We start from the raw sequence: 24,187 nt of genomic DNA, 5'->3' as shown, positions 1-24,187 counted from the left end.
TCAAGCCTGTGCGTCGTTAAATATGCGCCCACACACGTCTTATAGCAAGAACCAAGGCAAGTTAATGAAACCACGGAAAAATAAATGCTGTGCAAGAGCGGAAGAAACATAATAGCTCTAACGGAAATGATAAAAAAAATACGGTGCAGCTTCTGACATGCCACAGACGTTCGTCGAAACTTAAGCCAGGTAGGGCTCACCGAAGTGCACTGCTATTTCGCGAGACATAGGGGGGGGGGGGGGGGAGGGGAGGGGGACGCTGTGTACAAATGCGGAGAGTCATCAAGCAATGAACGTTTTAGTAATCACACACACAAATATCGAGTTCACTTTCCTTTTGTTTTTCGACTTCAACGAACAGCTGATCGTACGGCGGACGCATTTTTGGAAGTATACAGGGTAGGCAGTTCAACAAGCGATGAAAGGTGTCGTTGAAATAGTGTGGCATGTGATATGCCCTCTGATTTCAGTTTCTGCTTTATTCTGCAGGCTCCCTGTGCCATGACGATATTTCGAAGAAGCATTAGTCGCGGATGCGGATTATATTCTAAGCCCGTCTCGGAGCTGCTCGCCGAGGATATATGTAGCAAATGAATGCTTGCGGGCGCTCACATCACGACAAGACGACTCAGTCGTGTGCTGATCCCCGAGTATAATTATGCATTGCCCATCGTACTTTTGTTGAATATTCCCGAAATTAACACAGACTGGCTTGTAAATGGTGGTGATCAATATCTGAGGTATAATATTGGTAAACGTAACTGGCGTGCTGTCAGGTATGAGTGCTCCTCTGATTATGTAAGCGCACAAAACTGATTTACATCGTAGTGCATAGCCGTATCATGAACATCTGAGGAACCGGTGGTTACGGAGAAACTACTAGTAAATTCAGGGTAGAGTAACTACAATAGGCTCCATCATACGCCGGTTCCGCAACGCTGGCCTCTGACACACACCTGGCGCTTATACAGACCGAATATATCCCAGACAACACACAAGGTCCTCAGGATGTCCTCAAAAGGTCCAAACGTCCTCACTGATTTTGCTATGTCCTCAGGAGATCCTCAGTACGTCAGTGCGCTTGGTGTCCTATAAACGTTTATTTGAGGACTTTCTCAGGATGTGCTAATTTTGGTCACTAGAAGACAATGGGAACGCTCGCTAATATACTTTTCACGCGCAGGTATTTCACACAGATAGTGATTAGCGTTCTCGTCCACATTGTTTGTTTGTAATACAGGTAAAAAAATAGCGCTTCTAATTTACTGGCTGGATACCTTTTCAACATTCAGAAGAATAGAAACATCTTCCGCAAATTTTAAAATTAAAAATGATGCAAAAGAGAAAATGTTCAGTACGTGCATGCGTTCTGTGTGAAACCATTTTTCAGCACTGCTATTTTCACTTCTATTTTGTTGCTGGCCACCATGCGCAAGTACTTATTCTAGTCAAGCCAAGTTGAAAGTTTGAAGACAAGCCAGTCGGCCTTGAGAAAGATGGCCGCCACGCACGGAGGTAAGTACCTGTCGTGGGTGCAAATAACAAACTTGAGCTGTCTGTATAATTTCACTGGATTCCAAATGTCAGAAAGCAACGAGCGGCAGCTCAGGCGGGAACGGAAGCGCCACGTCGATGCATTTTCCGCGTTAGTTGGCAGCGCGCAAATCGACTTTGTGCCCAAGCCGTCGACATCGCAACAACGTGGGCTTTGTTTAGAAGCAACTTAATTAGATGCTAGCACACGCTCGAGTTGTTGGCGTAATCCCAGTCCGAGCAACCACCAGCAGCAAAGTTCGTGACATACTGCTGTGTCTGTAATAAACCGCCGCCACATCGAGAGTCGCGTTGCGTGGTCCCTGTCCAGCGGAGATCACGAGTTGTCAGACCACAGTTTTGTTAACGAAGACGATGGAGACACCACGTTGGCGTTTCGGCACAAACTGCAGGAGAGGGCGGTAAACTCTAAATCGACCCTTGCCGCAGTTACATCACTGCTTGGTGTGTTGCGCAGCCACACGTGTTTTTCATCACTGCCATCGTCTGGAAGAGCCCTGCTGCACACACCAAGGTCCAATGGTACTTCGCAACGTTCAGGGGGAAAGTACATTCGAAAGCTTTATACCGGGTGTTGCAACGATAATTGGAACACTTTAAAAATTTTTCTTGAGCGAACCGCCACTCGGTTCGCTCTCGGACTTCACACGAAGGTCGCATTTTGTGGTCTATTTTGTTTGACACCGTGAACAACGACGGTACTTACCTGTTTATCCTGAAAATAAATAAAAACGATTTTCACCTGTGAAAAAATGGCGCTGATTTGGACGTGCGAGCCCGAAAACAGGGTTTTCTGATCGTCTGCTAGTTCATTCCTAGTTGCATTTTCTGATCGTCTGCTGCTCCATTTGGCTCCTTCCTACCTTGAATCCCAAACGTGCGTTTCGCTCTGCATGCCCCCGGTGGTTCCGTCGTTTCAACATCAACTTGCGCTGGCTCGCACGTCCAAATCAGCCGCCAGTTTGCCGTAGGCTAAAATTGTTTTTATTTATTTTCAGAATACAAAAGTAAGTACCGTCGTTGTTCCCGGTATAAAACAAAATAGACCACAAAATGCGACCTTCGTGGCAAGTTTCAGTGCGAACAGAGCGGTGGTTACCTCAGGAAATTTTTTTAAAGTGTTCCAATTATCGTCGCAACACCCTGTACAGTAAACACGGGAGCGTGTGTCGCTCAGTACATGCAGAGAGGTCTAGTGATGGGATGGCGAACTGTCGCAGCTCGTACATTTGTCGGATCCACCCCCTGGCAACGGTTGATTGCGCTGCTGCAGTAGCTACGTTAGATACCCGGGCATGATTCCAGAGAATACATGTGCCGATGAAGGGCTTTTTATCAAGCGCGAAACGGCGCGAATGGATTAAAACGTTTTCTTTTCGCTTCCTAATTGGGTGATAAAAAAATGTCATCCTCCGTGACTAACTGATGCAGCAGGCAGGCATGCGATAAGGCGTTTCAGGGAATGCATCCGCCAATCGTGCAAACTGTGAGAGCACGCCATCCTCTCACCAGAGCACTCTGCATGTATTGAGCGGCGTTCGCTTCCGTGTCTACTGTAATAAAGCTTTCAGCTGTACCAGCACTTCAGTGTGAAAGCAGGACTATGCAAAATACTTCAGGATTGTCCAGAGCTCCCTGCAGAACTCAGCCTTTCCTTCAATATAGACGGCATAGAAATATGTAAAAGCACGAGAACTACCTTTTGGGTCACTCTTGGCCATGTGAACAATGTTGAGAAGGAGCTATTTGATGTGAGTGCTTCTTCGGCCGTAGCAAGCCCAGTGACGCGAATGATTCGCTGTCAGGTTTTGTTGATGAAATGAAAGTGTTGTTTGGTGATGGCATAACTGTTAGATCATGAACTCCTTTTTATGATGCTGCATGCATTAGTATGTGATGCTCCTGCTAAAGCGTTTGTTTTGTGCACAAAAGGCCATCCAGACTTCTTCTGCTGCTCAAAGTGCATTGTGAAAGGCAAACATGAGAACAGGGTGTGTTACCCAGATATCAGACAGGAGTTACGCACAGATCAGAGCTTTCGTGACAAGGCACAGGAAGAACAGCACGCGGGTTTTCATGCTACGGGTTTTCAATGTGTTTTCATGCTACCTGAAGCTTCTAAAATGTTATTGTAATACACTTCACGGTCAGTATTGACTTTTTGCTTAACAGGTTCAGGAATAGCGATCCACTTAAATTTAAATTTAGCCCACCTGTGAATTGCGAGTATGTTGATAGATCTAATTGGCATGGAGGATGGTGTGAGGGAAAGGGCACTGTCAATACCTTGGGAAGAAAATAGCTTAAAATTTTAGAGAAACATTTGGAGCGTGGTCTATGCATTCTGCATTCTAAGCTAATTGGGTAAAGGTAATTAAATAATGGCTACTACTCATTCAGCACACCTTGGAAGGCACTGCACCATGACCGGCAATACTTCCCCTTTAGAACTTTCAAAATATAGCCGTGCAGCTCGGTGAGCAAATTTTTTAGCATTTTAGTCAGGTTGTCAAAGTCTGTAATAATGCAACGAAGTTGCAATGCACTCATTTTTTATAGACAAGAATTTTGCCGGGTTGGCCATTTTCTGGCGACCGATGCACCACCTGGCGAGCATTTCTTGGGGACTGCGGGGCCAACAGACGACGCCGCAGTCACACACACTGTTGGGCCGTACCGTGCGTGGTTATCAGACGTCCCAGCAGCATGGAAAATCGGTAAGTGTCACTTATTCGGTATGTTAGCAGCGTGAAGTTTAACAGTGCCTAAAGGGGGAAGTTTGAAGCGTTGGACAGCTATCAGCTTTGCCCATTAATTACGTTCTCAACCCACTAAGCTAGCGTGCCCCCCTACGCGCGCTTTGTCCTGGTGGGGGTTGCCTGTGAGGCTACATTTCGCCGCACCAGCAGGTCGTACACCCGACCTTTTATCACCAATTGATATTTATTTTTTCTTCATTCAGGGCTGGTTGCAGTCATTGCCTTTACTTGGCAATGTACAGAAGCTATCCATCTGAGCGTCATTGTGCCATTGTTGGCTGCACCAACAATCCGTGTAAGCGCAAAGTGCTCATACAAGAAACGTGTGAATTGCACCACAGCAAAGAAAGTGTCGGCGTGTGGGGAGTCTATTTGCTGCACAAATTTCCTGCACCCCTCGAGTCCCGCCGCGAATGGGTTGTTGTGCTGAAGCGGAAAGACTTCAAAAGTAGCAAATTTGTGAGAGTAAATACCGTCGTATTCTACTTTGGGAGCACTGTTTATTCACCCTCATGCTAAACACTTATTGCACGTTTAAAGAGGTTTTGCGTTTTAGCGATTTACCGAAACGACCGGGCATGCTTCGCCACCGCGACACTCCTATTTCGCTTTCAGCTCGCCGTTTTCGCGTACCCTAGCTGCAGCAAAGGTGTAGGGTTGATTTTTACCACTTTCCCGTCGATGAAATGAACAGAGAATACCTCCAGAGCACAGACACTTGCGATAAGGATTTAGCATGACAGTAAATAAACAGTGCTTACAAAGCAGCGTAGGACCGTACCTTCTCTCACAAATTTGCTAGGTTCGAACACTTTCCGATTCAGCACGACGACCCATTCATGGCGGCTCTCGAGGGATGCAGGAAATTTGTGAAGTGAATAGACTCCACACATGCAGACACTTCTTTTGTTGTGGTGCACTTAACACGTTTCTTGTGTGAGCACTTTGCGCTTATGCCGATAGTTGGTTCAGCGAACAATGGCGTAATGACGCCCAGACGGGTGGCTGCTGTGCATTGCCAAGTTAAGTCAATGACGGAAACCTGCCCACAATGAAGAAAGTAAACGTCAATTGGAGATAAAACGTTGGGCATTCGTCCTGCTGGCACAGCAAAACATATCCTCACAGGCAACCCCCATCACGACAGCACACGTCGGGTGCACGCTTGCCGCCTTAGTGGGTTGAGAACGGAATTAATGGGCAAAGCTGGCTGCTCCCCGTCGCTTTAAGCATTCCCCTTAAGCACTGTTAAAGTTCACGCTGTTGACATACCGAATAAGTGACACCGAGTTTCGATGCCGCTGGGACGTCTGATAACCAAGGACGCCACAGCGCAACAGGGTGTGATTGCGCTATCGTCTGCTCGCCCCGTAGTCCCCAAGAAATGCCCAGAAGCTGGATCATCATTAATTACAAAATGGTGGGGTCCAGTTCAGAGAAAATTCTTGTGTATATGCTTTGCTAATTTGTTCTGCTTGTATCATTTTTCTAGGGTCGTTGGGGCAGTTGGACTCTAGTGACTACTAGGCTCTCCAGTGGACTCCGGTGACGATTCACAGCATGTGTCGCCTCACATTGCACTACGATGCATTTACTTGTGCAATAAATCACCATCTCCAGCATATTTTGCATACTTGTGTCATAACGAGGAGGCTTGGGCAGTACTGGTTTTAGATTAATGCTACACATAAAGGCTGTACCCAGTGGAGATTCCAGGGGTACACAAAGTGACACACCTTGGCAAAGAGTCAATTGCACAAATACCTCGGGGATGGCAGTATCAAGCCCAGGCCCCTCCTTTCTCGAACACCCTGTGCATAACACCTTGCAAAAAAAGCATGGCTAGAAAGTAGTCCTCAAAATGTCCTGACGTCGTACAGTAGTCCTGCGAATGTACTGTAATCATCCTTGACTGCATCTTGAGGATGTGCTGAGGCCGGACAATAGGACCTTTTCAGTACCAATTGAGTATCAGAAGAGGACATACTGAGGACATCATGATGTCCTCAATAGAACGTCCTTGGGATGTGCTCAGGATGTGTTTGTGTTGTCTGGGGTATACGACACTAAGATTGCGTCAGAAACATTTACGCTCGTAAACACACCCCATTTGCGAAAAGAGTGTCTGCTCCACATAAACATTGATTTCAAACGCCCGCAAACGGTAAACCTCGGTCGTGAACGTGCCGCAAAAGCAGCAGTGACAGTGGGGAGCGGGACGCGGACTCCCGCGGCTGCTTTCGAAACGGGCCGCTAGGGGGATTTCAGTGGCGCCCCTACAGGCCGCGCTCGAGGCGTATAGATATGGATCATATTGAATTGTGCTACGCATACAAAGACAAATAGGACGCTAACCGGACTGGGATTTGCACCTCGTCCCAGTCCAGTTAGCGTCCTATTTGTCTTTGTATAGTGTATACGTAGCTCAATTCAATATGAAACATCACCACCTAGCCCCATTCTACTTTTTGAATATACAGTCAGACCTCATTACAAGAGACACTCAAGTGACTCGGAAAACTTGTCTCTTGTATGCGAAGTTGCTAACATGGCGAACATGGGAAAACCAACCAAACCGTTTCCATTCCAATATCTTTTATAACCAAGTGCCTCTTTTAACAGTGTCTCCACTAACGAGGGTTTACTGTATATGGAAGTTTTTTTTACTCTCCAAACTCTCGCCTTATAATCGTGACCACCTCGTAATCGAGTACAGTACATTGACAAAACAGCTTAGCTCACAAGGCACCATGCATGTAAACGAGTGGAAGCAGTAGCACATCTATTTGACGACCCATTCTTTTTGGCGACATCAGCGCAATATGAGCATGCATACAGTTGCTGTAGAACTCAACATAAACAGACTCAGGTCTCAGCCCTCAGGTGTGTGTGTGTTCCCACTCTCCAATGGAGCAACATTAAGACCAGGCTGCCAGAAATTAGCACTCAATATTTGTACAGGGGGAAAACTTCAGCATAGCCAGGGACGTGCAGTAGTTTATTTTGGTGCGAGCCAAAATAAAAAGTAAGGCTAGCTTCATGCTAACGAAGGTCAAACGAGCAAGTAAATTGGATAAAGTCAAACTGTTTTTCCAAATTCTCAATGTAAAAAGTAGAAGTTGAACTCCATGCCATTTTTTTATGACAATTTCTTCCCCTTAGGTTGGTACAAAGGGAAGCTGGTCAGTTACCTATGCACATCACAGCCTATCATCACAGGGTTGCGGTTACACTAGAAGAGATGGCAGCAAATGACAGAACTGTAGGCATTCTGGAAATGGTGTCTGCAGCGAACGCTAAAAAACAACCGTGGCTTTAAGAATGTAACGACAGTATGAACTTGCTGGTGAATGCCCCAGTTCTGCAGCTTTTGCTTAAAAAATCCGGGGCCATTTCCGCTAACGTGAAAGCTGGGGAGGGGCAAAGATTGTAACCCTATTGTAACCCTGGTATTCCGAGTCCTTCCTCCACTCGAGCCTCCAGTGGAGGAGAGGCTTGAAATCGATTTCCCCATGCATAAGCATTGCCGGAATCTGCTCCTCAACCGAGTGGAGGGAGCAAATGGAGTGGAGGAGGGACTCGGAATACGGACCCAAGTCTCTCTTGCCACCCGGAGCACACCAGAGAAGTGCCGGTGGGAGGAGCAATCCCACTTGCCAAGGCTACCCTCTCTTGCTTTGAACAAGATTTAAGCAATTTGCATGCCCCATCTGCCCCAGTTTGGGGTAGTGGCAGGGGTCATCGCAAGCACAGTGCAATGCCCGCGCCTTGCTCTGGAGGCTCGTTCTTGGTGATCAAAGCGGCCCTGGCACAAGGCAAGTACGCCTTTTTTTCCTTAACTGACCACCAGATCAGGCCTAGAATCAAGAGCCAGTGGGTTTGAGTTACGCAAATTATAACCCGTCTACAAACAGTTTCTGCTTCATTACTGAAGCAGACAGTGAGCGTTCCAGAAATCTTTGCATCACTAATGTTCATTTTGAACCGCATTTATCCTTTATACACTTTATATCCTTTATACGGCGTTGTTGTCCGTCCACACCCCTCCCCCATTCTCCTCGCCGCACGAGCTGCGCTCTCCGCCGCTCACCCCCTCCCCTGTCCGATAGCGAACACTCTCTCGCGAGGGGCACTGGATTGGATTCGATTGGCTTGGCTTGGATTTGGATTGGATTAAAGTGGATTGTGTTGCGTTATAGCCGTGGTCGTTCCAGCACCGGCATTCCAATTTCCATCGATGCGTTGAATGGAGCCAATTCTGCTATCGCCCGCGCAACCGTAACAAGCACCGATCACTGTGATAACAGGAATGCTAGCACCACTGAAGACAAGGCTGCGAAGCGGCGTGAACGTGATGCTGAACGCAAACGATTGAAGCGAGCAGCCGATTCCAAACTTCGTTAACGTGATACCGAACGCAAACGGTTGAAGCGAGCAGCCGATGCTGAACTTCGTCAACATGAAGCCGCTGCCGTATGCGAGCGGCCGATGCTGAACTTCGTCAGCGCGAGTATCGGCAGGTTTTAAATGGCGCGCGAGCCATCTAAAACGGCGGGAAAATTGAACTGGACTTGAGCGAACCTCCGCCGTGTGCATCTTGTGAAGAGAGAGACGGGCAGGAAAGAGAGGAGAGGGATTTACGTGGCAGGGGTAGCAGAAGGACCACAAGGCCGTTAACGTTACGCCACGTGTTAAATAAAGAATACATCATACGCGTTCCTCACACGTTTCACGCAATTAGAGAGTCAACCCAACGGAAACACCAAGTGAACCCCCAAGATGCGTCGCATCTCCACAGGGTTCCCCTCGCGGGAAGGTGGGGTAATTTTTCTTAAAGTACGTAAGTACACATGCGCAGATGGAGTAAGCCCCGAGTGAGCCTGTCCCTTCTTAGTAAGTACAGTGAAACCAATGAAACAGTTCCAAGAAGGAGGGCACCACCAGAAACTGTCACACAATGTAGGTATTTATTTAGACATGCCAATATACAGTACAGTGAGAACACAAACAAAATGTCATGACAATAGGAATGCATAATGTCCACAGAGGCCAAAGCTAGAGCTGCAATAGTTACATCAAGTCAGGTGTCAGTGCAAACAGTGTGCCTCGATGAGCTTCAAGTCTGCACTAAAGGGAGGGGGAAAAAGAAGAACAGAAAACAAATGCACTAGCTAAAACACTTGCAATGCTTCCTCAAAAAACTATTTTTTTCACAATTCAACAAGCACTCACTCCCGGGGGGAAAAAAAGTGGTCGGCATAAATAGGCATGGTCCGTGTCAACTCCATGAAAGATGTGCTCCCCATATGGCCTTTCACTTAGCAAAACCCCCGCCTCGCTCCTCCCCATCGCAAAGTGCAGGCCCTACACTACTGCACGATGTCGAGCTACAGCCCTCGAGCCAGGCTGAAACAGCGCAGGGGCGTGACGAGCGCGGCTAGTAGCGGCGCATGCTCCCTCCGGACGAGTAGCGGTCTCCGGAGCCAAAGCTGCCGCCCACCCCGCCATTGGAGATGCTGCTCGAATAGCCCCCGCCGCCCACAGGCACGGACGAGTGCGAGCTGGTGCCGCCCGTGGCGCGGCTGCTCGTGCTGCTGCCCACAGTGCTGCTCCAGCGGTGGTGGTGGTGGTCCCCGCCCCCGTTCCAGGAGGAGCTCTCGGGCTTGCGCGAGGACGAGGACGAGGAGACCCACTGCTGCGAGCCACTGCCCGAGCTGGGGAAGCTGCCCCCTCCCGTCTTGCTCCACGAGGGCACGGCAAAGCCCGTGCTGCTGCGGCCCGTGCCGGCCCCCGCGTCGTAGGACGACGAGTGCTCCCGGCGGCTAGTGCTCCCCTCCGAGCGCCACTCGTCCCGCACCGAGGGCCTCCGGGACGACGAGGACGCCGGCGGGGGCGGCGGGGCCGGCAGGGTACTGCGCGTGCCGTTGTGACGGTAGTCTCCGCTGCGGCCGCTCGAAAAGCCCTGGCTGCCCCCTCCCAGGGACGAGGACGAGGGCAGGTGGTGGCTGCTGCTGCTGCCGCCACCGTGGTGCGTGCTGCCGTGAGTGCTCCCGTGCGTGCTGCCACCGTGGCTGCTCCCGTGGCCACCACTGCTGTGGTGGTGGTGGCTACTGTGGTGGCTACTGTGGCGGCTGCTGCTGCCCCCACCCCCGCTGCTGCCGAAACGCTCGTCCCGGTCCGACCGCTGGCTCACCGGCTTGCTGGTGCTCGAGGCACTGCTGTCATAATCGGGCCTGATGGCACAAACGGGGAGGACAAAGCAAGCATGATTCACACTGCACACACATTACAGTACACTAAGAGCAGTGCGTCGGTCTCACAAACCATTTCACTTTTACGCTGGTATAAATAAGGTTGTGCCGAACCAGACAAGCATACATGTTTGAATATTGGTATTATTGCAACAGCACATTATTACAGGAACACTGAAGGCAAAATACAAGTTTCTTTAGTACAATAGACTGGCTCAATCACCCACACTCGCAGTAAGATTTTGCTGGTAAGACTTTGCTTTGAATAGAGCCACGCACTCACTAAGAAAACCTATACTACTGTTTCAGAAACTTGGCAGCAGAGAGAGACTGCCCCTGATAATGCTTTTCTTGGCAATTAAAGGGTCTCATATTTGCGCTATTTCCAGTTTGACCCAAATGCTGCCGATTAAGAAGGATAATTCGCTCCAATGGCAGGGAAATTTTAGCCTGAAAGGAATGCTCGAATAATAAACGTTGTAGAATTGGTGCATCCACTTTGAGAAATGTCTAACTGAGCATGTTAAAATGAGGATCTTATTCCCACACCAGACCCATATCCACGCACACGTAGGTGTGAACACTGGCAAATTTGAGTCATACACGGCCCACAGTCAACAAACAAGACTAAGTGCTACTTTCTCCAAGTAGCACAGAAAGCCAAGAGCTGCACTAGTGTAGCCACTAGTGGGATAGGTTGCAAGAAATCCCGCTTCAGCTCGGAGGAGCTGCCAGGCAACAACAAAGGTAAGGTACATAAAAAAAAAATGCAGCACGTGTTTCTGGCTAACATGCCCAACCTTTTGAAGGGGGGCACGAACAGGTCATGCTGCATGCCATAAAAAGCTGCGTGTCTGACCCACCACTTCCACAAGCCAGCAGGAAGTTCTTATAAACAGGCTTTCCGATTCTTGACTACACTCTCCTGCCACTAGCCCGCCCTCGGAAATCATCTGGGCAAACGAGACTCTGAGACCAGCCAGCCAAGGAAAGCTACAAGCACGGGCTACAAGCACACTAGAGGCCCGCTCACCTGGACGGATGGGATCGCCTCCGCTCTGCATAGAACGTCGTGTCGTCCTCCCTTCGGTCAGGCACAAGTGGACGCTTGATCGGACGCCGGGGTTCCTCGACGCGCTCAACGCGGCTGCACAAACAGGCCAAGTGTGAAGCAAAGACCAAAATGGTGGCAGAAGCTGCAACACTACCAACAGTTCCACTTGCAGACGGCTGCCACTGTTCCATCCCATCACTGAAACTGGGAAACATCCCCAAGCAATTGCCTTCATAGCACAGCATTTAAGGGGGGAGATGTAGCAAGTGGAACCGATTTTTAATTTTATATTTGAACCAGACCTGACCAACCTTCGCGCACAAATAGTTTGAAATAAAAAAAAGCAAAAATACTGATTTGCAGATTTGCAAAAATACTGATTTGCAGAATGCATTTGTAATTTGTTCATCCCATAATTACACAACTAAGATATCTACTGCAACTAAGACCATGATTACCTTTCTAGTTTCAACAAAAAGGCCATGTATCGTAACTGAATTTATTCGTTATGATGAATGCAATGACAACGGCTCAGCTACAAACTCAGTACAGTAACAGATATGTGAATGAAGTACAAGAACTTGCAAACTGCAACACCAAGAGTACATACTGCCACGCCAGCTGCACACACGTCACAACAATACAAAAGTTTGCAGAGAGGGATACAGGACATTGCAGCCCCTTATCAGTGAAGCATAATGTTAAAGCATGCCAGTGCTAGCATACCACTGTCACGAAGTGAACTGAAAAATGAAGACGATAACGACGGTGTACTGTACGGGGTACGTTCCAAACACCCCGACGGCACCATCATCATCGTCTTGCGGGGACAGCTACCCCGCACTCAAGGGCCAGCCAATCGGAAGCGGCCAGCGACAGCGGCTGGCGAGAGAGAAGCGAGCCGGAGGGAGAACATCGAGAAGAGGGGAGCGTGACCGGGATGCGCGGCGGTCGGGCGACCGGACCCGTGCCGTGCCCCAGGAGGTCCTCCACCAGCACAACCTCAAAGACATCTTCTCCACAAGCGAGTCGTGTTGCCGGGCAACAGTGAAAACCAGAGGACCCCAAGACAGCTGCGTTCGCCACAACGGTGACGGGAGCTCGGAGCGCGCTGCACTGCCACGGCATCGACCCACCACGTGAACATTTCAACGCTGCCACAGACCTGTGCCGGTAGTATCCACGTACTGCGTCCTTTACCTTAATTCCCGGACCGTGACTTTTTCTTGTTTGCTCGAACCCGCTTTGGTTTTCTATACCGCCTTTGCAATAGTCTCTATTGTTCCCCATTTGTTATTCATTCCGCTTTGCTCTTTACTACATTGCTTGTATGTTATTTGGGTCTGGAGTGTTATAAAAACTAGTCTCGTTCATAAAGCTTATTCTTCTAGTTTTTATTGTCACCGAACCTGACAACCACACACAAAACCCCAACCCATTCCCTTAGTATCTCAGAAGTGCTAACCATATAAGCCCTGTACAAACACAGCCCTGGCTCTGCTGAATCGCCACACATTCCAGAAGCATAACACCCTAACAGAGCTGCTGTGTTAGATCTGCCTGACAGGCATTGCAATGCAAGTTGCCAGCAATTCTTTGAGTAAAGACACCAAAAGTTCACAATGTCTAAACACACCTGAAGCTGACAAAAGAAAACCAAGCCATGCTGAAAACCAATGGTGCATGGGAAGCCATTGGAGACCGGTTGCACAATGTTTTTGATGCTGAATGTTCACTCAGAAATTCTATGCAGTGAACGGTAAAAAAAGCTTTGTTTAGACAGAAAAAAAGACAGCTCACCCAACGAACAGCTGCCTCTGGCGAAGCTCTTCCCTCTCCTTCTGAATGCGCTCCCTCTCCTGACGCTGCTTCTCTCGTTCAAGGCAGATCAGCTCCAGCTTCTCACGTTCCAGCTTCTCTCGCTCAATCCTGGCAAGATGAAACAAAAAGAAAATTGACTTTAATTAAGCCCATTCACGTGGCTTATAAATTTGAGGCATTTATTTTCCCCCCACAAGAAGAGGGCGACCTCCACCCTGCTCAGTTTATTTATTAAACAGATTAAACAATTAAACAGATGGGGGTCTGATACTCTGGACTCTGGAGCACTGCAGCTTTTAGCATGCCCATTACACCTCCTCCGCAATGCCTGCATCTGCAGTCAGTCGGGAGTGGATGTAAATAAATAGTGGAAATGCTACCTTTTCTGCGTCAATATGGGGTTGTTGACTGATGAGCACCGCACACTCGTGGAGCATCGGAGAGATTTACGAAGCAGTGAAAGCAGAAATACGCATGATGTCGTTCACAGGGTAATAGGACAAGCTACTTTTCTTTTGTTTTAGATGAGTATACACCATTTTTAACTATCATCACCATTAGCCTATCTACGCCAATGGAGGGCAAAGGCTTCTCCCATGGATCTCCAATTATCTCCCGGTCCTGTGCTAACTGCGACCAATTTATCCCCGCAAACTTCTTGATCTCATCTGCCCACCTAACCTTCTGCCGCCCCCTGCCACACTTGCCTTTTCTAGGGATCCACTCTGTTACCCTTAATGCTAGGCTGTGATCGTATAGTGGTTAGTACCTTGCATTGAGCATTTTTACATATAAATCCTCAAATCTAATAGCGTCCTCGATAAACACGCACCGGTGTTGCCCCCAAAACCGGCGCGGTGCACAGTGCCCCACGACGGTGCGTACCGGCACGGAGCGTTGATCGAGGACAAACAGGGCGGTTCTACCCAGGCGCCATATCTCTTAATCTAAGAAATCAACTCATAAAAACGTTCACAAGTAACAATACAGCACTGTAATGAGACACAGCGCTATTTGAAAGTGGTATTTATTGAAGGCCAATGATTATATGTACGCACAACTTAAATGCGTCACACATGCGGAACAACGTACCGCCACCGCTTCCACTAAACAGCTACATACAAGCTGCTTCTAATCTTCGTTTGAGCCATAATGCGAGTGCCTGTTTTGTTCCGCCCTTCCAATACAGCAAAACAAGTAGGTCTTCATCGTCTAGGCACTCCGGTAACAGTTCATGATAATTCGATCGAACGAAACGAATGTCAATCCCCAACTTTCTGGCAATACATGCAGCCGTCTTTGAAGTACACAAAGTTCGCGTCCTCATTCGCGTCCTCATGCGACAGTCAGGAGACTGTCGCATCGTTGCCCGATGAATTCACAAGCACGCCATCCTTGTCAGCAACAATACACAACTCCGTCCGCCTTGACACGAGTGCGGCGATGCGCCGTCGCTGCAGCAGACGGCGGAGGAAGCTCCTTCGCCGGCATCGTCCGCGATGCATCTCGGGACTGCACGCCGGCGCACCGTCGACTCTCTCGGTGCGCGGCGGTGCAACCAAAAATTGCCCCGCGACGGTGCACCCCGGTTTATCGAGGACGGACGGTGCACACCGGTGCGGTTTATCGAGGATGAAAAGGCGCACCGGTGTGCCCCGGTGTGCACCGGTGCGGTTAATCGAGGATGCTATAAGCCACCCCACAACTTTTGTGTATCTTGCCTCCCCCCCCCTGCAGCACAGACAGTTCAGTGGCTATTATTTCTGCATTAGGAAGCCACATACCGCATTGCTGCCAGAGCGGGCATCAGGCTAGTGCACGACAGTTTTTGCAGCCAGTGGGGATTTCCGTGGCCACACTTTTGTGACCGAAGGGAATTTACTGGGTGCCACTAATTAAGGTGTCACATTTCGTCTTTGCTCGAAACAGGCCTGCAGACGTTCCCGCACCAGAATGCCCGCATGACCCACCTGAGGCGCTCCCGCTCCCGCTCCAGCCGGAAGGACTCCTCGCGCTGCTTGCGCTCCAGCTCTCGCTGGCGCATGGAGTCGTGGAAGCTGCGGCGCTCCTCCTCGCGCAGGTCGATGCGCTCGCGCACACGCAGCCGCTCCTCCTGCACTCCACACCCAGGGGGCACCAGGAGTCAGTCCAGAGGTGCGGGAAGCCCTGCCACACGCTTCTGGGCCAACTACAACCAGCCCGCCTACCAACTGCCACTTCCTCCCATACCGAAAACCTGGCATTCAAGCGAGGTCTGAACAGAAGGTATCGCTGGTGCGCACGGGCCCTCTGAGGGCTGATACTACCGAAGTGCTCCAAAATGAAGCAGCAATGCCACAGCGACGTGCACCTTGCCCGCCCAGACAACTTAGCTAGAGTAAAATCTCAATTACACTGGGAATGCAGCAATAAACATTTCAACAGCAGGATCTTTTCCCAAGAGGGCAGCACTTATTGTCAGGATGTTCGACTTAAGTGTTTACGGCGCTAAAAGGCTCCCTCATTCTAAATTTTTTATACCGTATTTATTCGAATCTAGGCCGATGGTTTTTTTTTCAAATTTCTTTGTGTCAAACTGCAGGATCGGCTTAGATTCGAGGATTTTGAAAAACGCACCATTTTTTGAAAAACGCACACACACAACGCAGTGGTCTGTGTGTGGCATAGCGCAATGGCGCCAAACAGGCGGTGCCATTATAGTGCCGCTTATAAAAGGAAAGTAGTCCTAGCCGCGGAGTCGTCGTCCAACGTCCAAGCCGGGCGGGACTTTGGAGTGGACAAAAAAAAATGTGCGTCGGTTGAGGGGCCAACAGGACAAGCTCTTTGCGTGCGCCGCAATGAGGATGGCTTTTACCGGTCCACCGAAAGGCCGCTACCCTGAAATGGAGACGGCATTGGCCGACTTTGTTCGGACACAGCGAGCAGCTGCCTTTCCAGCAACAACAGAAGTGCTCCAGGCAAAGGCGAGGCAGCTTGGGAGCGAGGTGTTTCGGCGGCAGACTTCAAAGCCAGCTGAGGCTGGCTGCAGAAATTTATGAAGCGCTTCGGCTTCAGCCTCCGTCGTCGCACCTCAATCGCACAGAAGTTGCCGGCTGACTACGATGAGAAGTTGCTGGAGTTCCAGTGTTTCGTGCTTTGAAAGAGAGCGAGCGCATCCGCTAGGCCAAATCGGCAACGCGGACCAAACGCCGGTGTATTTTGATATGCGGGCGTACACCGTCTCTAAAAAAGGGGCCAAGGAAGTGAAGGTGCGCTCTGCGGGGTATGAGAAGCAGCGCGCGACTGTGATGCTGTGCTACACAGCAGACGGGCACAAGCTCCCTCCTTATACCGTTTTTAAGAGGAAGACGGTGCCCACCAAAGAGGCCTTCCCGCGAAACGTCATTGTGCGGACCAACAAGAACGGATGGATGACCATCGCCATGGTCGAGGAGTGGCTAAATATTGTATGGCGGCGGCGTCCAGGCGCCCTTCTGTGCAAGCACTCTCTCCTTGTGCTGGACTCGTACCGCGGGCACTTGACAGACAGCGTCAAGGCTGCGCTGGCCGAAATGAACACCGACGTCGCGGTGATACTGGGTGGAATGACAGGCCAGTTGCAGCCACTTGATGTGTGCGTAAACAAGCTGTTCAAGGATCACCTGCGGGGGTTATACATGGACTGGTTAAGTGAGGAGGACCACCAGCTGACGCTGACGGGCCACATCAAGCGGGTATCACTGTCTCAGTTGGCAGGCTGGGTGGCTGCAGTGTGGGACGACATCCCAGGAACTTTGATCGTGCGCTCTTTTAAGGAGTGCAGCATATCCAATGCACTTGATGGCACTGAGGATTGCGCACTGTTTGAAGACAGCGACAAAGAAGTCAGCGACGAGGGAAGCAGCGACGACGACTCGGAATGAGCGCGGCATCTACACACACACAACAGGACTAGCGGCTGTGTGTTTCTCGAGTTATTTGCATCATGAACCAACTGCTCCGTTTCATCTTCATATGCAATAAATGTTTTCTCTTTGTGAACACTGTCTTTGCTGTTTTGTCCGGCCTACATTCGAGGCAAGTTTTTTTTTTTCCCCCCCTCGGGCTTTGGACTTTTGGGGGTGGGCTTGAAATCGGGGCCGGCCTAGACTCGAATAAATACGGTATACACCGAAAACCGCAGCTAACAAAGCTCCAGAATAGAAGGCACCTGACACTAACGCCCACTTGTAACATGAATGAAATGACCTGGGATGTTTTGTGGCCAGGTGCCCTCTGCACTCACCCTCATCCTCCTGAGTGCACTGAGGTCGCCGATGGGCGGCCGGCTGGGACCAAACGACGAGGGTCCCCTAAAGCCGGGCCCCATGCCCCGGCCAAAGAAGGGCCCCCGGGGCTGGTAGAAGCTGGGTCGCCGGTAGAAGCCCATGTTGCTGCGCTCGTACGGGCGCCGGATGGATGTGTACGAGTGGCGCGGAGGCACCCGGTCGCGCGACCGGCTGTGGCCCCCCGAGGACCGGCGGTCCCGCACAGAGCTCCGCTTCTCCCGGTGCTTGTCCTTGTCTGCAGCAACGGGGAGAGGGGGAGGGGGGGCGTGTGGAACAACCTGCGGGCTGCCGACCAGGCGAGCATTCATGCTGCTCTGACCTACCCTCTTTGCCATCGTTGTCGTCAATCACCATGACCTCATCCTTCGGGCCATCTTTGGCAGCCGAGTCTTTCGCGCTGCTGGAGGCTGGCAAAAGGAACGAGGGCATGTATGCGCACTGCTCGGCACATGCGGTGCCCTGCGTACCGCCTGTGGCACACTGCAATACCTTACGCTACTCATCAAACGCTCTCTTTCCTCACCAAATGCGCACAGACTTCTCCCGGGTGCGTTTGTAATACGCCCGTGTGTTGCTCTACCTTCGAAGACGTCTCAACTCTTGCACAACGAGTTGCCTTGAGCAACAGCGCAAACAGAAGTTGTTATAGTATGCATAGATATGCGCACACAAAATGCCAGAAGCGCAAGCGACACCCTAGGAGTCGATACCTGCTCTGCAGAGGCCTGGTTCCTGCTGCTTCCGGCCTGCCCTACCACTTTCCACCCTGACGTGCCCTCGTCTGAAAGTTTACCATGCTCAAAGCACTTCCGCAGGCACGTGCAAAATGCCATTGAACAGAATCTCAGCAGCGACGTTCAGTCATAGTTAAGTGGCAAGGAGCCCTTTTGCACGAGCATGCCAATGTGAACCTATGAAACTTGCCCACAGTTACAAACTGCAGGAGGACTAAAATTCATTTCCCCCGAGTCTTTTGACAAGCACTGCAAGCATTTTAGAGACTTAACTAAAACAAATTCATTTGTAGCAATTGCAAACATGGACAGTGATGGTGCACTGTCAATGCAAACATGGGCAAGCGCACCATATCAAATCCGCGTTGCATGCTGTTGGGAAATTGGCTCAAAATTTTATTGTCTAACGAAATTTGTTCATTATATCCCGCAACAAGCAAATTTTACCTCGTTAAAACAAGGTTTTAAATACATTGGTTTCTATGGCACACTCAAGGGGAATTACGATTTGCTCATTATAGCCTGTCTCATTATAACAAGGTTTAACTGTAGTACATGTGCATGCAGTAAAAAGCTATTTTTGCTTTTCTCAGAAGTGTGCTGTCTCATTAGCACTCAAGTAATGGAGTAAAAAATGCAGTCTCCAAAGAAGTGCGTGGAAAACGGGTAGGCCCAACGGTACCAACCAGACATGCACTTCAAGAGGTTCACCAGACCAAAAACAACTGTATTCTAAGAAGCCTTCCAAAGACACTAGCACACTTAGGCATAGTTGGATTTCTGCTGCATGCTGAACTGACAAGAGCTGTTATCAGCATCCTTACAAGTGAAGCATGACAAAAAATGCCGTGTAGTTAAAGTTTCAACCACAGGCACCACTGTCAAGCACTGAATGAAGCCAGCGGTAAGTGCAACAAGATCTAAACTCAAGGCTGGGCGTCATCAGCCTTGCCCTTACCTTTGGGCTTCTCAGCAGTGGACTTGGCCTTGACGGGCTTCTTGGTGGCCACCGTCTTCTTTGCGGGCGTCTTGGCCTTAGCCTGTGCGGCAGCCGTGCCTCCTGCAGCGGACGTTTCGCCAGCCTTGCCCTCCTTGCGGGTAGCGGCCGCGGCGGTGCGAGCCTTGGCCAGGGTGCTCTTGGCCTCCGACCTCTTGAGGGCGCCGCCAGGGTCGTACCTCGTCTGAAAGGGAGACAAGGAGCCCGCTGGAACGGCCGCCCAGCCTCGCTTCGTGCAACAGGCGTACCCGCTCGACCGAGATGGCCTTGCCGTGAAGCTCCGTGCCGTGCAGGTGCTGGACGCACTTGGCCGCTTCCTCTACGCTGCTCATGGTGATGAACCCGTAGCACCGAGCACCCGGGGTCCTGGCATTGGTCACTATCTTCGCAGCAACCACCTAGCAGTATGGCAAGCACGGGGCACGATGAGGAGAAATTTTCCGAGAGGGCAGATGTAAAGCTTCCCTTAGCAAATTGACTCGGATGTGAGTGCAGTGAGCGATCAATGTTGCAGATGCCGGAACTATGAATGCCCTTCCAACTGGATCACTGCCCCCACCTATTCAGTGTCGACAAACCACTATCAACAAATTCAGATGCTGCTAGAATAGCTATTTTACTTGCCATTACTTGCCAAGTTTAAATCTGGACTAATATACCTCGAAGGTGCGTTTCAAAGCCACAGTGGTGTCATAAATGTGACGCCAGTTAACGTGCAGCTGAAGAACTAGCTTCAGTGTGAAAGGCTTTTTGTGTGCAGAAACTTCTGAACAGACCCCGAAAACAATCGCATGCGGTTGGGGAAACATGGCTACCCTGGAAAGTGCAGCACTCGCATACGCTCCCAGTATCTTTCACGATCACAACGACGACGAACCTGGTGGTGTGCAGGCAGAAACAAGCCTTCTCAATGGATGCATTTTCCCCTGCCCCATTTTACAAGCTTGTTGTTGCCAAGGCCATTAACTTGCATTGTGCACAATTTGTTATTTGGGCACTTGTGGAGTGGAAAGGGCATTCTGCTCAATAGAACCCGGCACTGTTTGCCAATGGCAGACCAGCAGACCAGTAAAAGATAATAAAAAAAGTCTTCGCAAAGAAACAACAAGTTCACATGGGGGTTTCACGCACCAAAGTTAGACCTCGGCGCAGCAGTGGATGACTGCAGATATTTCAGAACCACCTCAAATCTTTGAAGCAAGCCTTTGTAGCTTAAAATCTTTTTGGTCAGGTCTGTCATAATGTCGTTTGATATAGTTGACAAAAAAATAAAGCAGGATTTTTTCAGGCAGTTGTTACATTATCATACATGGCTAATAGTATTGCATTTAAAAAATTCTGTATTCTCAGAGTTAAAACTGTAGACTTTTAGCGTACTAATTTCACAACGAAAAGCAATTACCTTTCCATGCTTGCTGAGCAGCGCCTTGAGGTCGGCAGCGCGCGTGGTCGAAGACAGGTTGCTCACCCACACATTACGGCCGCTCGAGGCAGGGGTGGCAGCTTTCTTGGCATCCCCTGGAAAAGCACAATGCATACATGCGCTCACTGCGCGTGCACACTAACAAGACTGGCGCACGAGCACAGGAGACCCAAAGAAATGAAGGCTCACCTTTGTCAGTCTTGGTGGTCTTCGACGCGGCCTTGCCCGTGGCACTACGCACAAATTTGAAGACAAACAGGGGTGAGAGCACTCAGCACACAAAAAAAGCGTTTCCACGCGTTCTACACAGCAAGAACGACTGACACACGCAAAGAGCTGAAACAGGACCGCTTCCAGGTGGGCCAAGCAGTCAAGGAACCTGTGCTCCCAAAACGAAATCTTTGCATTACTGCACTGGCATCATCTTGTATCAAGCTGCCCAATCGCGCTGTGGCCTTTCAATGGAGGTGGAGGGCAGAACATTGTCTTGCAGCACCTGTGGGTGAACGTCTTGCTGAGCGTCCGTGTACGCAGGCCAACACTTGCATTCTTCACACGGCAAGTTCTTCAGGACCTTCGATGGCTACCAGAAAGCTTGTGCGGCTAAGCAATCCAAGGAGTGCGCTGGAGAGCACTAGCAAACAGGCACAAACCAGTTGTTGATCTTTTTGCTTAATTCGTGAAAAGCAATTCTAACCACTTCCGAGGAACTCAGCACAAACTCAGCCATTCAGTAAAATTTATAAACCTGCTAACCAAACACAGCTGGCACAAAATGCCTTGCATTAACAGTAAATTTTTTACCTTCCGAAAACTAGGGACAGTTTGGCAGGAGGCAATAGAACTGCCATGACAAGTTTAACAGTTTTCAAATGGATTGACAAATATGCAGTCTTCACGTCTTCAGGTCTTGGCATCGCCCACTTGGTGGTCAGTCTTCAGCTTGAGTGAATGCAGAAAGGCCCAGTCTTGTTTCAAAAAGGTGGCTTGGTCTTCTTCAATAAACAGCCAGCCGAGAAGCTGGCAGCAATGTCTCCTGTGCGCTTCCAAAAGCCCAGAGCTGGAACGTTTGCTGCAGACAAAAACTCGGTGGGAAACCAGGCTCTGGACCACTGATTCCAAGAAAAGACTGGCGAGGACGCGACAAACAGTGAAAATGCTTCGAGCGAACCGTCTGCCGCATCGACATGTCCCGTTCCATCTTCCAGCAACTGGCCCACCTTCACTGAAAAGTGCCCGCCATTAAGGGGAGGATGCGCGCGAAGGGGTGAGACACCCGTAGTGCACCCGATGACCCGCCTCCCAAATGCCTTTCACCGCCAGGTTGCCCAAGGAGCGAGGCGGCGCAGAGCGGCGGCTGCAGAACCCGTAGTGGCTACAAGTGCAGCTGCAAGGCCGTCCACCTCTACGAGGAAACGCCGGCAGAGAGCCTCCCCGGAAGACCAAGCGTTTTTTTTTGCGCGCCCAGTTAGAGAGAGTTACACGCACGCACGCCAAGACCAACCTCTTTGCAGCGGCCGCCTTGGCTGGGGTGCTGGCCGGTGAGGTTCCGTTGGTGGTCGGCTCGGCCGAGTCTTCCTTCTTGCGCTTGTCCGTGCCGTCCCCCCCTTGCCCTCCGTCGTCTTGCTCCTCCTCCTTGGGTGCGGAGTCGGCCGGCGTCGCGGCCTTGTCCTGCTCCTTGGCAGTGGCCGCCTTGGTGCCCTTCTTCTTGGAGGCCGGCTCCGCTGCGGGCGCCGCTGAGTGGCCGTCTTCCTGTTGGGAGGAGGCTTCATCTGCGGGAAGGCAAGGGAGGAAAAGGGTGCAGCAGCAGCAACGCCCGGCCTGCCGCCTCTTGCACGCCGCCAGCCGGCTGGTGGCCTGGGGGGTCAGACAGCCAAAACCTTCCTGGGGACACGGTCGCTCTGGACGACCCTTCAGGCGATGGGGCACTACCCCGCAGGGGGGCCCCCCCCAGAATTGCACAGAGAAGATGACACCCTTCCCCCTTTGTTAGCTAACTGCACTTCCTTTCCCTTACAAGTCCCAGTACACTGCCGCCTACACATCCAATTCTCGCAATACTGCTTGCTCTACACCCCCCCAGCCCTCATTTCCTGTGCGTTTTAGGGGAATAGTAGCAGTAATGCTGTTGCTATGGCCTGTGCTGCCCGCGACTGTGCCCACAACGTTAAACACTGCAGAGGTTCTCAGCTGCCAGCCGGCGAAGCAGGGCAGTGCTAGGAGACCGCCAGGATTGCCCACTTGCGCGCGCCAAGGCCGCCCGTGTGGTAGACCAGCGGTCACCGCCTGCAGGGGCCAACCCGCTCCAAAAGAAGAAAGTGCGGCGCCACTCTTCACAGAATCAGTGCCGCCCTCCACCAGGTGTGCAGAGTTGGCAGCAGCAGCAAGGGGCTCCGTGCAACTTGGCAAGAGTCATCCCGCCGCTCCGGTCACTGGTGGTGAACCTTGGACCACGTGGTCTGGCCGGATGATGGGCGCACGACGACGACTGCTGCTGCTGTGGCTGGGCTCTAGTTGGGGACGCTGCTGGCCGGACGGGCTCTTGCCGGTGGTAGCCACGCAGCATGGCGCACAAGCACACCCACAGAGGAACCGACATTCCCCACTCCCCCCTTCGCCTCGCCCAGTAGGCGATGTCTCACCTTTTGATTTGTCAAAGCTCTCCTCCTGGAAGAGAGTAAAGGGAGAGGCAAATGTAGCACAAGCTGCTCATGTCGACACAGAGGTCCACAGGTGCACAAACGGCGGCCAATTCAAGCCTGCCCCTGGCTACTGCCACATACCTCTTCATTCAGAAGCTTCTCCTCATCTTCGATGGACAGCTGCAGGGCATCGGCATCCATTGCTTCAGAGTTACCCTCCTGAGAAGGTAAAAGAAAAGGTCAAGAAGACATTACCCTACATCGTAAAAGATAACTCCAACTTGAATTCATAACGTGGTGCGCGGTCCACAAGACTGACTGAGGAGGTGCAACGCGTCGACGCAATGCAGGCGATGAGGCGCACTGTAGTGGAGGGCTCCGGATTAATTGAAACTCTTGAAAACACTGCCGTTTTTGTTTTTGCCGCTATCAGAAAAGCAGCCACCGCGGCCGGGAGTCAAACTCACGTCTTTGGGCTCACCAGCACAACGCCTTAGCCCCTGAGCCACCGTGGCGTCGGTCCACAAGACTATCACTTAAAAAATTGAGGGGGGGGACATTTGTTTAATAAGAATAGAAACAGCCCAGGGGTTCAGGTTTAAGGGTTCAGGTTGTGCATGTGATACTGGCTGTGGTGTCCAATGC

At 50.7% G+C, this 24,187-nt stretch overlaps 1 protein-coding gene and 1 long non-coding RNA gene across 47 annotated transcripts in view; one reads left to right on the top strand and one right to left on the bottom strand.

The window, feature by feature from the left end:
* Window positions 1-1,492: 1,492 nt before the first annotated feature.
* On the top strand, window positions 1,493-6,328 carry LOC144178720 (uncharacterized). The gene is made up of 3 exons (XR_013324054.1): window positions 1,493-1,515; window positions 4,114-4,271; window positions 5,806-6,328. It is a non-coding gene; the product is annotated as an uncharacterized LOC144178720 (long non-coding RNA).
* A 2,933-nt stretch (window positions 6,329-9,261) lies between these two features.
* Window positions 9,262-24,187, bottom strand: part of LOC144178716 (uncharacterized) — a 30,364-nt gene continuing 15,438 nt past the window's right edge. For all 46 annotated transcript variants that reach the window (XM_077706734.1, XM_077706737.1, XM_077706740.1 and 43 more), the window contains 13 exons: window positions 23,684-23,761; window positions 23,543-23,567; window positions 22,405-22,672; window positions 21,090-21,133; window positions 20,880-20,995; window positions 19,726-19,875; window positions 19,439-19,661; window positions 18,070-18,153; window positions 17,704-17,981; window positions 15,410-15,552; window positions 13,419-13,547; window positions 11,598-11,711; window positions 9,262-10,546 (listed from right to left, as the gene is read on the bottom strand). In XM_077706734.1, the coding sequence (XP_077562860.1) occupies window positions 9,751-10,546; window positions 11,598-11,711; window positions 13,419-13,547; window positions 15,410-15,552; window positions 17,704-17,981; window positions 18,070-18,153; window positions 19,439-19,661; window positions 19,726-19,875; window positions 20,880-20,995; window positions 21,090-21,133; window positions 22,405-22,672; window positions 23,543-23,567; window positions 23,684-23,761 (2,448 nt within the window). In that variant the 3' untranslated portion in view covers window positions 9,262-9,750. The remainder of the gene's footprint in view (window positions 10,547-11,597; window positions 11,712-13,418; window positions 13,548-15,409; window positions 15,553-17,703; window positions 17,982-18,069; window positions 18,154-19,438; window positions 19,662-19,725; window positions 19,876-20,879; window positions 20,996-21,089; window positions 21,134-22,404; window positions 22,673-23,542; window positions 23,568-23,683; window positions 23,762-24,187) is intronic.

Source organism: Haemaphysalis longicornis, unplaced genomic scaffold, assembly GCF_048455015.1.
Source record: "Haemaphysalis longicornis isolate Haplotype H1 unplaced genomic scaffold, Haemaphysalis longicornis Haplotype H1 scaffold_4, whole genome shotgun sequence".
NCBI classification, from domain to species: Eukaryota; Metazoa; Arthropoda; class Arachnida; order Ixodida; family Ixodidae; genus Haemaphysalis; species Haemaphysalis longicornis.
Note: the sequence above shows the minus strand (reverse complement) of the source record. Positions and strands in the feature narration are given on the sequence as shown.